At 37.4% G+C, this 14,696-nt stretch overlaps 1 protein-coding gene across 1 annotated transcript in view; it reads left to right on the top strand.

Annotated features, from left to right (window-relative positions):
- LOC148939647 (uncharacterized) overlaps positions 1-14,696 on the top strand; it is a 59,406-nt gene that overhangs the window by 21,733 nt on the left and 22,977 nt on the right. Inside the window, exon 2 of the mRNA XM_089107265.1 lies at positions 13-147. Within this exon, the coding sequence (XP_088963391.1) occupies positions 13-147 (135 nt within the window). The remainder of the gene's footprint in view (positions 1-12; positions 148-14,696) is intronic.

Here is a 14,696-nt window from a genome sequence, read left to right as displayed (position 1 = left end):
CCGACTTTTTAGTTCAGTTGGCGGAGGCGCAAAGCGGCTATGAATTTGTTAGTCAAAACAGCAATTATGAGTTACCATTTCAAACTGGCGTTTCAACAGTAGCTGTTGGTGGTAACGTCTTTGGATCTACGACAGCATTTGACCAAGGTAAATATTAAAAATAATCTGTAAAAATAATATGTAATTACTAAATATGTAAATACAAAATATGTAAAAAAAATATAGAATCTAAAGTTATGTTCCTTCTACTGGCTTAAAGTTTCACAAACAAATACAGGAGAGCTTATGTGGGGTGCAAAAAGATGTGTTATGTGGTTCCCTTTCTGACCCATCCTTAAGGAACAGCGTAGTTAGCCGTCACATGCGTAAACCAATCAAATTAAAGCATGCTACTTACCACGGAGAAACAGTAAATCGATCTTTCTTTTTCTCTTTGATTAAATCAAATTACTAAGGCTAATATTTTTGTAAGCTTTGGCTTGGTATATTTTGATCCCAATCCAACCAATCTGTCTTATGACTAAGTTAGAGGCAAATTGGGATTCATTTTATACCTTTTTTAGCATTTCGAAATGAAATATTTTCTTTAAAAGATTTGTTAAGATATTTTTAATTTATTTTCAAGTCTTTTGCTAATCTCGTTAACATTTCTCCCTTCCGAGCAAAATGCCAACAGTTTATATTTTGCACTAATAAATATTGCCTAAAGCGTTCCGTCCAAAGACGACGCCAACCAAGATGGCATACTTCCCAATCTATCAAACAGTTCGTGGTAACGAACTGTAAGTAAGGAGCGACCCGGCTCAATGGTAACCGAAACTCTAGAAAATGGGATTTTGATATGAATAGATACATCAAAAGAATCACATTTTAATGCTGATTTCCAATATATAAGTTTCATCAAGTTTATTCCTACCCATCAAAATTTAGACGCCTGAGAAAATTTGGCTGGTTTTCGAAAAAAAGAGGAAAGACCCCCTAGAATCTATAGAACCTTAATGAAAATTACACCATCATATTCAGCGTATCAGAGAACCCTACTGTAGAGGTTTCAAGCTCCTATCTACAAAAATGTGGAATTTTGCATTTTTTGCCAGAAGAAAGATCACGGATGCGTGTTTATTTGTTTTTTTTTGTTGTTTTTTTTTTCCCCAGGGTGGTCGTATCGAACCAGTGGTCCTAGAATATCGTGGGAGGGCTCATTGGAACGGAAATTAAAAGTTCTAGTTCTAGTGACCAAAATACGGAGGGCAACTAGACCCCCTCCCACGCTCATATGTTTCCCAAAGTCACCCGATCAAAATTTTGAGATAGACATTTTGTTCAGCATGGTCGAAAATATGAAAACTATGTCTTTTAGGATGACTTAATCCCCCAAAGTCCCCGGCGGGAGGGCTGAAAGTTATGAACTTTACCCAGTGTTAACAAAGAGTATTGGTTATTGGGAAGCATACATATGTTTTCAGGGGGATTTTTTCTGGTAGCGGGGGGAGAGGCGGGTGGGTCGGGGGTTATGTGGGAGGATCTTGCCATGAAAGAAGTTTTCATGGGGGAAGGAACATTGTTATGAAGGGGGCGCCGGATTTCCCAGCATTATTTAAAAAAAGATCAGAAATTAAATTTAAAAAAATAAGTTTTTCAACTGAAAGTAAGGAGCAACATCAAAGCTTAAAACAAACAGAAAATACTACGTGCATGATTGGGTTCACCCCTTAGTCAATACCCCGCTCTTTAAGCCACAGATTTTTTAGTACTCTCGGAAGGGCTATTTATTCTAATTAACGGCCTTTGTGATTAAGGTGTCATTTTTAAAGAGTAAGGCGATGAGGAGGGGACAGCCCCTTTCATATACGGAATAATTTCTGTTCGTTTTAAGTTTTAACGTCGTTCCTTACTTTCAGTTAGAAAAACTGTTTTTTTTTAAATTTAATTTTCTGAGTCATAGATGACTGGGATAAGTTTCTATGACCTTGACCCGTGAGAAGTTTCATTTTACTGGTGCTATAACTCAATCACATAGTCATTTTCGTCACAGGGGGGGGGGTTACAAAAATGGTTGGATAGTTTGAATCAAAAGTACCAAGGAATTGAAAAAAAAACTGAAGATCTGGGCCAATTTGACCCCCACCCCCTGTGCACATGCCTTATGTGGATACTGGTAGCATTAGAAGAACCCCCAAAACAGCCAGAACATAGGCATATTAACTTCTGTGTCAGACTATAGAATAAAATCAATGGTATGCTTTGAGGTTGATTGTTAGATATATCGTCGGGAAATAGCTTGAGGTTCCCCACACTTCTGCATTGCCTTCTTTTTCAAGGTTGTTTACACAAACACGTACGTAACGTGTTTAACCTTACACACGTTACCCTCTAAAATTAAGTGGAACAATCCTGAAATCTTGGCGTTGTTTCCTGGATTTCTTCACTCTTTACCCCCATTAGAAAACTTGGTTTCTTAGGTTAATTTTTGCGCTTTTTTTATCTTTTTTTAGATATACAAAACAATCTTGGTCAAACTCAGGTGATGATACACAGAGTTAGGTTTAGGTTTATTTCATCAAATATACAAAAATCAAGCCAATATAATTAGAAATCACTACGCTAGGGAAAAAAAAATCTTGCCTACGCGTATCTATTACATACATAACACTTCCCAAATCAACTTAAATTAACAAATCAATTCCACAAACAAATAATAAGGAAAAAAATAAAACAAAAAAAAATAAGCCAATCCCCTTCACTCACACACTTCCAGAGCAATAACCATCATCAAATACAACTCCCTGTCCCCCCCCCTCGAAAAAAAATAACTAACTAGTTAAACTAACAGCGTTAGTTTTTGATAAAAACAGAGCAGTAAACATAAGTTACAAGTCGCAAAGCTGTGAAACCTTTGTTCGGGAGCATAATAAAAGAAAGGTACCTTTCGTTGGAGAGGGAAGTTTCCGGGGATAAACTTTGCAGGGCAAATTCTATATGTGGGGGAATTTACCAGAATTCCTATACGAAATTCTTTTTTTTTTTTTTTTTTTTTGTCTGACTTTCTGTTAGGGAACCAAATTTTATATGTGGATATGTTTTGGGAGAAATTTCCTGCGGGGTTGGAATTGTCTAAGGATTTTTCTGTGGAGGGGATTTCCCATGGAAAATTAACTCGCAGAATCGTGGTCGCGTTGGGGCTTGACTTACTTAACTTATGTCCCGGACGTTCTCTTGGGTCGCGTTGGGGCCAACTCCTTTACATGTTCATAGATCAGTTTCTTATACGATGTTCGGTTGTCAGCTTGTTTGAGAAGGCATAGGAGGTCACCTCCGAAGTTGTCTAACCATGTCTTCCTAGGTACTCCAGGATGGCAGCTACTGTGAATGCTTCCTTCAAAGGTAACTTTTGGTAGGCGTGACTTTTTCATTCGGTCTATGTGACCAAGCCACCTGAGTTGCTGTAAATGCATTTTCTGGAGAATTGTAGATCCTTTCTTCAGTTGCCTTCGAAGGTCTTCGCTGGAGATTCTGTCTAGATATACGTTCACCCCTAAGAAAAATGAATAAAATAATGATAAACACGCATCTGTGATCTTTCTTCCAGCAAAATATTCAAAATTTCAGGTTTTTGCAGATGGGAGTTTAACACCTCCACTGTATGGTTCTCTGATACACGGAATCGGATGGTAAGATTTTCATTAATATTCCTAGATTTTTTAGGGATTTTCCCCCTTTTTCTAAAATCAGTTAAATTTTCTCAGGCTCGAAGTTACTGAAGGGTAACTTAATGAATTTTATATATTTGGAGTCAGTATAAAAAGCTAGCTCGTTTTATATAATCCACTTTTATCAAAATTTAGTTTTTAAGGTTTCAGTTGCTGTTGAGCCAAGTCGATCCTTACTTATAGGTCGTTACCACGAACTGTTTGATAAGACTCCCAAGGGGTACATCACTAGTCTTAACTTTGAGACGGTGCAGAGCGAAAAATTAATTATTTTTGAGTTATTGCATTACATTTGCAGGAGAGGGCTTACTCACTTAGTGTGTAACATCAGAAAAACCCTTTGCAAAAAACAGCATTTATAGCAAAAACAGATTAGTTGAAAAAAAAACAGCCAAAGGAAAAAACATTCGATCCTCGTACGTAAAGTAGCTGCCCTTATTTAAATAATGCGTTTTCTGGCAATCTTCTATATTTAAATAAAGTAAAGGAGCCCGCTGAACAAAACTGTCTGGAATTCCAAAAGATATCAGTTTTTGAAAGTTTCTGAAAATTTTAACGAATGGGCATTTTTTTCATAAGTTCATAAGTTTAGTAATCCACATTCATAAACAAATAAATAAATTAAACAACACTTTCACGCTGGAGAAAACCAATGAAGGTTTGCGATCGCGCGAAAGTCCACGTAACTACTTACCTATTATCTGAACTATTTATATAAACCTCAACTATTTAATTAAAACTATTATAAATAAACCAAAAATAGATAAACTATAACCTATATAAAAAAGAAATAATAATATAGAAATGAATAAATAACTGAATTAAAAATAATAATAGATAAATAAAATATAAAAGAAAAAAATAATAACAAATCCAATCTTCATCACTCATTATACTCAACTCCCTCTCCCCTCCACCACCCTGCCCTTCCAACCTTACCTTAGCCCCTACCCACCCTTACCTTCCCAGTCCGCCCTTACCTCTCCAGCTCCTCTTCCTCCCCTACCCAACCTACCAGCCCTAATAAAATTTGAAAAATCCCCCCCCCCAAAAAAAAAATTATCTTTTAAATTCTATTTAAATTGAGGTACGTGTTCCGCCGCTCTAATGCTCAATGGTAGCTCATTCCATACTGATAGACCCAGGTGTCTCATTGAAAATGAAGATCTGGTACCTCGACGCAAACCAACAACTATATTATCACTGCCTAGTACCATAATTATGCAGGTCACTATTAATTGGTAAAAATTCTTAAAAACATTAGGGGTTAAACCATTCTTGCACTGAAACACAAATACTGCAGCTTGGTAATTTCTTATCTTACCTACATTAAGGAGTTTCTGGGACTAAAACAAGCACATGTGTCATGTACATCCTGGACATACCTACCGATTGTTCTAACAACTTTATTTTGTAGAACATGCACTCTTCTATAGTTGCATAAGAAGTTACTGCTCGATAGGAGGCAATCGTAGGAGATATATGGATTAACCAATGAATAATATATAGTTAAAAGCATTCTTTGAGGGAGAAAGTGCTGCAGACGTTGAAGTATTCCTACCCCACGGGCAATTTTGATGAAATTGCGTCACTGTGACACTTCCATGCCAGATAGCAATCAAGATAAACCAAGGTAGCGGAGATGATCAACTTGCTGAACCAGATTACCACATAAATTTACCTGGCCAGACGCGTCCAGTGGTGTACCAACACTACAAAACGTCATTAAAAATGTCTTGCAAATATTTACACATAATAAACTTAATGAAGTAAAAATCTACAGCCTTTCCAATGAGACATTCACTTTTATAGCTAGATCCTTCGCAGGCATGAGGCAAGCCCAGTTTAAACAGCATCATCGGCAAACAAGACAAGACACAAATCTTTCAAATAAAGACGCATTACATCGACACACACAAGGTACAGTAGTAAAGATAACCCAGGTTCTTTTGGAGATCCACACGTCGCCGGAAATGCTACTGAGCCCACATCATTCAACACTACTTTGAGGGATCTCCCTGTGAGATAGCTTTCAAACCACTTTAAGCACTTGCCGCGGACACTTAACGACTCCATCCAACTTAGCAGAGTTTGAAAATCAACTGTATCGAATGCTTTGCGAATATCTATAAATATAGACAAAGGTGTTTCACTTCTGTCCATACCACTGGTAATTGATTCCATAAGTTGTTGCAAAGCATTCGTCTTCAAGTGCCCTTGGTGAAATCTGAATTGGGTAACACTCAGAAAATCATTAGCCTGTAGGAAACTATATAGACGTTTATGAACAGCTTTTTCTAATAATTTCGAAAAAATAGAAGGATCAAAATCGGTCTCCAATTCTCGATTTTCTTTTTAGGGCCACTTTTATGAAGTGGTATCACTTTCGCAACTTTTAGCTGATCAGAAAAAATGCCCTTTTTAAGTGACAGGTTTATAATAAAAAGCAGACACGGTAGAATATAATGCATTATTTCCTTAAACGCTCGAAGAGATAAGCCGTCCACTCCTGCAGAATTTGATTTCAGAGATTTTATTATTTTAAGCAGTTCGGCACTTGTACACGGATCAAAGGATAATTCAAGACTCTCACCTCTATTATAACATATAATTTATTCTTGAACCTGTTGACATCTATTTCTTACATTATTTTGCACTTTAATACCAATATTGGAGAAAAAATTACCCAACTCATTTGCAATTCTAGACTTATCATTAGGGTGAACCTTTCAAGCTGTACTTCATTCCTTCCAGTTTCAGCATCCCCATTGGTCACTTCATTTATTAGTTTCTATGTTTTTTTCATACTTCATTTACTATTCGAACATTTTATGTCGTATTATTCGGCCGTAGCTTAGCGACACGATTTGTTCATTAAATTACGCTGTTTTTTGAAAATATTATATAGAACATTACATTTAGTATGTAGAGACTTTTGATCAATTTCGATTCCTAGTTTTTGTTCTTCCAATGTTTTACTCATTATAAATGGCCTGCAGGGTTCTTGTTTTTTCACTTTTATTACCTCAATAGGATACGAACTATCATAATTGGGTAGAATAACAGACATTAGATTATTAAGTGCTCTCGTAGGAGATTCTTCTTCAGAAAACACAGGGGTCCAATTGATAGCACTAACCTCCTCCACAAACTTTTGAAGATTCCCTTTTTTCATCAACCTTGTCTTTATTTTCTTTTTCTTTGCTCTGTGCAACTGACACTTCATCACACTCACCAATGGAAGATGTTTAGAATGAGGAAAAGCCCCAAAATCAGTATTACAAAGCTTCCAATTGGCGGAACGAACAAAGATATTATAAAATAGGGACGTGCTCTGTCCAATAATCATCGTGGGTATGCTTACAGTCGGGTATAGATCATTCGGCATTAAAAAAATGAAAAATACCACAAAAAGATAACACAAATCAAGCAGGTTAAAATTAAAATCACCCATAACAATATGACTTGCTCCAGACGGTGCCTTTGAAATCAGCTGACTCGTACCTCCCACAAAATCCTCCAGGTGAGAAGTGGGCGGCTTATACAACATACTAATTATGTGGTAATTATACATTACCACAAATAAAAATGGTTTTATCACCTCCTTAAACCTCATAAGGTTAAAGTGCCATTTAACCTTTACTTAACCTTACAACCTTTCATAGTATTAAATAAAAAAAACAAGTTTTTTAAACTGAAAGTAAGGAGCGACATTAAAACTTAAAACGAACAGAAATTATTCTGTATATGAAAGGGGCTGTCCCCTCCTCAACGCCTCGCTCTTTATTCCGTATATGAAAGGGCTGTCCCCTCCTCAACGCCTCGCTCTTTACACAAAAGTTTTACTCTGTCACACAATTTTTTTTTTTAAAAAATAAAAAAATTTATCGTAAATAGCGAGGCGTTTAGGAGGGGACAGCCCCTTTCATATAAGGAATAAATTCAGAGGCGTTGAGGAGGGGCCAGCCCCTTTCATATACGGAATAATTTCTGTTCGTTTTAAGTTTTAATGTCGCTCCTTACTTTCAGTTTAAAAAACTTGTTTTTTTTATTTAATTTCTGATCGTTTTTTAGTTAATGCAGCTTTTATTTGCATAAAAATTTTACTTTTCTTTTGCTAAATGAATGTCTTTACAAATTAACTTACGTAACTAACTTCTATATTCGTATATTTTTCTTCTGGCAAAAATTCAAAGTTGCAGATTTTTGCAGATATGAGCTTGAAACCTATGTAATAGGGTTTTCTGATACGCTGAATCTGACGTTGTGATTTTCATTAAAATTCTTTCACTTGTAGGGGATGTTTCCCCCTCTTTAAAAAATCGAGTAAATTTCCTCAGGCTTGTTGCCTTTGATGAGTAATACTAAACTTAATAAAATTTATATATTTAGAATCAGCATTATAAACACATTCTTTTGATACATTTATTGACATCAAAATTCCGTTTTTAAAAGTTTCGATTACTATTGAGCTGTATCGCTTGTTTTTTTTGTTTTTTTTTATTACGTATATGTTATTACGTATATGAGGGGGTTCTCCCCTTAGTCACTACCACGCTCTGTACATTAAAAGTAAAAAAACATTTTAAGACACACACCACTGAATCACAACGGCCATATAATGAAAAGAGAGATCTAGTTTGAAAGCACTAAAAAAACTGTAGCATAAAGCTTGAGGTATTAACTTTGGGGATAACCCTCTTATATAAGTTATAATTTCTGTTCGTTTTAAGTTCTAATATTCGTTCTTACATTTCAGTTGAAAAAACTTTTTTTTTTTTATTTAATTTCTGATCTTTTTTTAAATAATGCTTGGAAATCCGGCGCCCCCTTCATAGAAATGTCCCTTACCCCAAAGAAACATCCTCCACGGAAATATTCTCCAGAGTAACTCCCTCCTCTAGCCCCCCTCCAGAAAAAATCCTTCCTGAAAATGGTTGTATACTTCCCAATAACCAATAAATAATGCTGGCAAGTCCGGCGCCCCCTTCATGGTGATTTCCCTTCCCCCATGAAAACTTCCTTCATGAACAGATCCTCCAACATAACCCCCGCCCCACCCCTCCCACCCACAATCAGAAAAAAACCTCCTGAAAACTTCTGTATACTTCCGAATAACCAATACTATATGTTAACATTGGGTAAAGTTCATATCTTTTAGCCCTCCCTCTGGGTACTTCGGGGGATTAAGTCATCCCAAAAGACATATTTATCATGTTTTCGACCATGCTGAACAAAATGGCTATCTCAAAATTTTGATCAGGTGACTTTGGTAAAAAAATGAGTGTCGGAGGGGGCCTAGTTGCCCTCCATTTTTTTTGGTCACTTAAAAATGGCATTAGAACTTTTAATTTCCGTTCGAATGAGTCCTCTCACGATATTCAAGGACCCCTGGGTCGATACGGTCACCCCTGGGAGAAAAAACAAATAAACAAACAAACAAACAAATAAACACGCATCCGTGATCTTTCTTCTGGCAAAAAATGCAAAATTCCACATTTTTGTAGATAGGAGCTTGAAACCTCTACAGTAGGGTTCTCTGATACGCTGAATATGATGGTGTGATTTTCATTAAGGTTCTATAACTTTTAGGGGTCTTTCACCCTTTTTTTGAAAATCATTCAAATTTTCTCAGGCGCGTAACTTTTGATGGGTAGCTCTAAACTTGATGAAAGATATATATTTGAAATCAGCATTAAAATCTTATTCTTTTGATGTATCAATTGGCATCAAAAAACCGTTTTCTAGAGTTTCGGTTACTATTGAGCCGGGTCGCTCCTTACTTACAGGTCGTTACCACGAACTGTTTGAAAGAACGATGTGGCCACAGTGTGTTTTTTTTCTTCTTTCTTCGACAGGCATTTCATATCGAAGGAGTTGTCGTAGAAACTTCGAAAAGGGCTCATTCGATTGGAAATTAAGGTTGCTAGTGCCCTTTTTGATAGTCCAAAGTGATTGGAGGGCTACCAGCCCCCGCCCCCCCACGCCCATTATTCCCCCAAACACATCCAAGTAAAATTTTGAGATAGCCATTTTGTTCAGCGTAGTTTATTTCCAAGTAGAAAATATCTTTTATAGGAGGACACTCCCCCCGAACATTCAAGGTAAGAGTTTTAAGTTATGCCCTAAGGGCATATAAGAACAATGTTGGCACACTGTACCATATATTATTTTTTTTACTTTAGAACACGGCACTTCATATGGAAGGAGTCGTCGTAGAGACTTCAAAAGGAGCTCATTCGATTGGAAATCGAGAGTTCTAGGGCTCTTTTTAATTGTCGAAAGTGATTGTAGGGCAACTAGCCCCCCCCACGCCCATCATTCCCCCAAACACATCCAATCAAAATTTCAAGATACCCATTTTGTTCAGCGTAGTTGATTTCCAGATAGAAAATGTGTTTTGAGGAGGACACTCCCCCACAGCCCTCAGGGCAAGGGTTTTAAGTTATTCCCTGGGGGCATATAAGGTTTTTATAGAAGGCGTTGTCGTAGAAACTTCAAAACAGGCTCATTCGATTGGAAATTTGAAGGGCTATTGTCCTTTTCAATAGTCGAAAGTGATTGGAGGGTCACTAGCCCCCCCCCCCACGCCCATCATTTCCTCAAATACATAAAATCAAAATTTTGAGATAGCCATTTTGTTCAGCGTAGTTGATTTCCAGATAGAAAATATATTTTTGAGGAGGAGACTCCCCCACAACCCTCGGGGCAAGGGTTTTAAGTTATGCCTTGAGGGCATAAATAAGGTTTTATTTATAGAAGGCATTGTCGTAGAAACTTCAAAAAAGGCTCATTAGATTGGAAATTAAAAGGGCTTGTGCCCTTTTTAATAGTCAAAAGTTATTGGAGGGAAACTAGCCCCCCCCCACGCCCATCATTCCCCCAAACACATCCAATCAAAATTTTGAGATAGCCATTTTGTTCAACGTAGTTGATTTCCAGATAGAAAATATGTTTTTGAGGAGGCTAGTCCCCCACAACCCTTGGGACAAGGGTTTTAAGTTATGCACTGGGGGCATATAAGGTTTTTTTTATAGAAGGCGTTGTCGTAGAAACTTCAAAAAAGTCTCATTCGATTGGATATTCAAAGAGCTAGTGCCGTTTTTAATAGTCGAAAGTTATTGGAGGACAACTATCCCCCCCCTCTCACGCCCTGCATTCCCCCCAACACATCCAATCAAAATTTTGAAATATCCATTTTGTTCAACGTAGTTGAAAGTTCTGGAAATTAGGTCTTCTAGGATGATAACCCCCGCAGAGAGCCCTTAGTGCAAGGGTTGTAAGTTGTGCCCTGGGGGTATATAAGGTTTTATTGAAAGCGTTGTCTTAGAAACTTCAAAAGGGCTCATTCAATTGGAAATTGAAAGGGGCAGTGCATTTTTTGATAGTCGAAAGTGATTGGATAGCGACTAACGCCCCTCTTAGGCCACCATTTTCCAAAACACATCCAATCAAAATTTTGAGATATCCTTTTTGTTAAACGTAGTTGAAAGTTCTAGAAATTAGGTCTTCTAGGATGATAACCCCCTCAGAGCCCTCAGTGCAAGGGTTGTAAGTTATGCCCTGGGGGCATATAAGGCTTATATAGAAAGTTGTTGTATAAATCATAGGCAGCGCGATCGCGCTGCCTAAGTAAAGAACGGGGACACTCGAGAACGAGACAAGAAACGGGGACTAAGTAAAGAAAATGACACTCCCCCACAGCCCTCAGGGCAAGGGTTTTAAGTTATGCCCTGTGGGCATATAAGAACGATGTTGGCACAATGTATTATTTATTAATTTTTTTCTTTACAGCAAGGCACTTCGTATCGAAGAAGTTTTCGTAGAAACTTCGAAAAGGCCTCACTCAATTGTAAATTGGAGTGGCTTGTGCCCTTTTTAATAGTCGAAAGTGATTGGAAGGCGACTAACAACCCTTCCATCATTTCCTGAAACACATCCAATCAAAATTTTGAGATAGCCAATGTGTTCAGCGTAGTTGATTTCCAGATAGAAATTATGTTATTGAGGAGGACAGTCCCCCAGAGCCCTTAGGGCAAGGGTTTTAAGTTATGCCCTGGGGGCACATAAGGTTTTTTATAGAAGGCTTTGTCGTAGAAACTTTAAAAAAGGCTCATTCGATTCGAAATTCAAATGACTAGTGCCCTTTTTAATAGTCGAAAGTGATTAGAGGACAACTAACCTGCCTCTCACGCCCACCTTTTCCCCAAACACATCTAATCAAAACTTTGAGACAGCCATTTTATTCAACGCAGTATTAAGTTCTTGAAATTAGGTCTTTGAGGATGACAACCCACCCATAGCCCTCAAGGCAAGGGTAGTAAATTATTCCCAGGGGACATATAAGTTTTTTATATAACGTGTCGCCGTAGAAACTTCAAAAAGTGCTCATTCTATTGGAAATTGATATGGCTAGTGCCCTTTTTAATAGTCGAAAGTGATTGGAAAGCAACTAAAACCCCTTCCATGCCCACCATTTCCCCAAACACATCCAATAAAGATTTGAGATAGCCATTTTGCTCCACGCAGTTCAAAGTTCAGGAAATTATACCTTTGAGCAGGACACTCCCCCCAGAGTTTTTAGGGCAAGGGTTATATGTTACGCCCTGGGGGCATATAAGGTTTTATTGAAATCTTTGTCGTAGAAACTTACAAAAAGGGCTCATTCGATTGGAAATTCAAAGGGCTAGTGCCCTTTTTGATAGTAGAAAGTGATTTGAGGGCAACTATCCCCCCTCTCACGCCCATCTTTCCCCCAAAGACATCTAATCAATATTTTAGATAGTCATTTTATTCAACGTAGTTGAAAGTTTTGGAAATTTGGTCTTTAAGGTTGACAGCCCCTCCCCCCCCCCCCACAGCCCTCAGTGCAAGGGTTCTAATTTATGCCCTGGGGGCGAATAAGGTTTTTATTGAAAGCGTAGAAACTTCGGAAGGGCTCATTCAATTGAAAATTGAAAGGGCTATTGTCTATTTTAATAGTATATGAGATATGATATGAGAGCTACTAACGCCCCTCTCATGCCCACCATTTTCCCAAGCACATCCAATCAAAATTTTGAGATATCCATTTTGTTCAACGTAGTTGAAAGTTCTTGAAATTATGTCTTTTAGGATGATATCCCCCTCAGAGCCTTCAGTGCAAGGGTTTTAAGTTATGACCTGGGGGCATATAAAGTTTATATAGAAAGTTGTTATAGAAATGTCAAAAAGCGCTCATTTGATTGGAAATTGAAATTGCCCTTTTCAATAGTCGAAAGTGGGTGGAGAGTAATTAACCCCCCTCTTACGCCCACCATTTACCCAAAAACATTCAATCATAGTTTAGAGATAGCCATTCAGTAAAGTGCCAATTTTGTTCTTTCTGGAGACAGTTTCCGTTATTGAAATTAAAGCTATGGGCTATGGTTTGCTCATAACCAGGTTGCAGCTACAGCCAGGGTTGCCACGCTTAGTGATTTATCACTATTTTTCTAGTGATTTCTTATGTGGCCTAAATAAAAAAAATCATTAAATCAGCTTATGAATCACTAAACCAACCAGAAAATCAATAAATCTAGCGATTTTATCTCAACGGGTGGCAACCCTGGCTACTGTTGCAACCATAATTTTATGTTTCCATCAATTATGTTCCAAAATGTACATTCACGACGTGATCTGACTGCTTCTGAACTCGTTTTGTAAAAGTAAGTTTATTGCATGTCATTTTTCTCATGACAGCGCAAAACAACAGGTCAATAATATAACTGTCAGAATGATCTTTTTATTGATGTTGTTACGTCCTATAGCTGTTCTCATGACTGTTACATACGTGAGTCAAAACTAGGAAAGAAAAAAGGCACGTCTGAATATTGATTTTTTTTTGGGGGGGGGGGGGTTAACAAGAACACAAAAAACAGCCTTGGGGCTCTTCTAGGGGATCAAAATGTTTTCTTAGCAACTATAGAAGTTTCCCCTCTGAAGCAAATCATGATAGATGATGTACAATTCAAGAAAGAAAATTGCTTGTAAAGACAGTGGACAGAATTTGAGAACACGGAAGGTGGTAGATATTACCTTTTGGAATGGCACAAGGGCCTAAGTTTTTACAGTTGAGTTTCTGAGGAGAGAAGCTTTGAGGGCTCAGTAAATTAATAGCAAGGAGGAATGAAAGTGTTTATAAACTATGATGATTTTCCCTCCTTGGCTGCTTCTCCAGCAATGAGTTGAGATAAGCTAAAATACACAGAATTTTTTATGTGAAAAAAAAATATAATGAAGGCTGAGGAAGGGAAAAGGGTTTGACTCCCCCCCCCCCCTTTGACTTACTTGACTTACGGATCTTGTCAGAAAGAATGTTCTTAAATTGTTGGGCTGTTCTTCCTCAAACTATCATATAAAATGGTTTTTCGTTATTGACCAACAGAAGATTTAATATTGCCTCTCCTGCACACCACGAAAAACAGAATTCCATTGTACCTGCCAGGGGAGGGATGAATTAAAAATAAGGTAAATATAGTGAGTTTATGCGGGTAAATATCCTAAGATTTTGGGGGATTCTATAATTGGATCGTCTCAAAGACTCTTCCTTCCTACACGTATGCAACTGTATGGTGACTGTATGGCAAGCCATTTTTGAGTGACGAGAACTGGCGAAGATCAAATGACTAAAGCAAAAGTTTCCTCTTAAAGCATAATGGACCACAGTCAGACACAGACGCACAACACACACACAGACAAACACAGACACACATATGTGGCACACAGGCACGGTGAGAGACAGAGACAAAACACACACAAACATCAAATGATTCTAATACCAGCACTCTTTCACTGTTTAAGTTCTTTATTTATTCCTCTGATATTCTAAGAAGTAAAAACATGGTAAGTTTGGTGTGTTTGGAATTTCCTTTTTTACAGGAATTATTTTCTAATGCAACAAATCATATTATTTTTTTAGAAGTCAGTAATAAAAAATATAAATCTTAAATGATAATTTGAATGAGA

Source organism: Artemia sp. Qi Xiang Cuo, chromosome 21 (genome assembly GCF_049724085.1).
Source record: "Artemia sp. Qi Xiang Cuo chromosome 21, ASM4972408v1, whole genome shotgun sequence".
Taxonomy (NCBI): domain Eukaryota; kingdom Metazoa; phylum Arthropoda; class Branchiopoda; order Anostraca; family Artemiidae; genus Artemia; species Artemia sp. Qi Xiang Cuo.
This window is presented reverse-complemented; position numbering and strand designations above follow the sequence as displayed.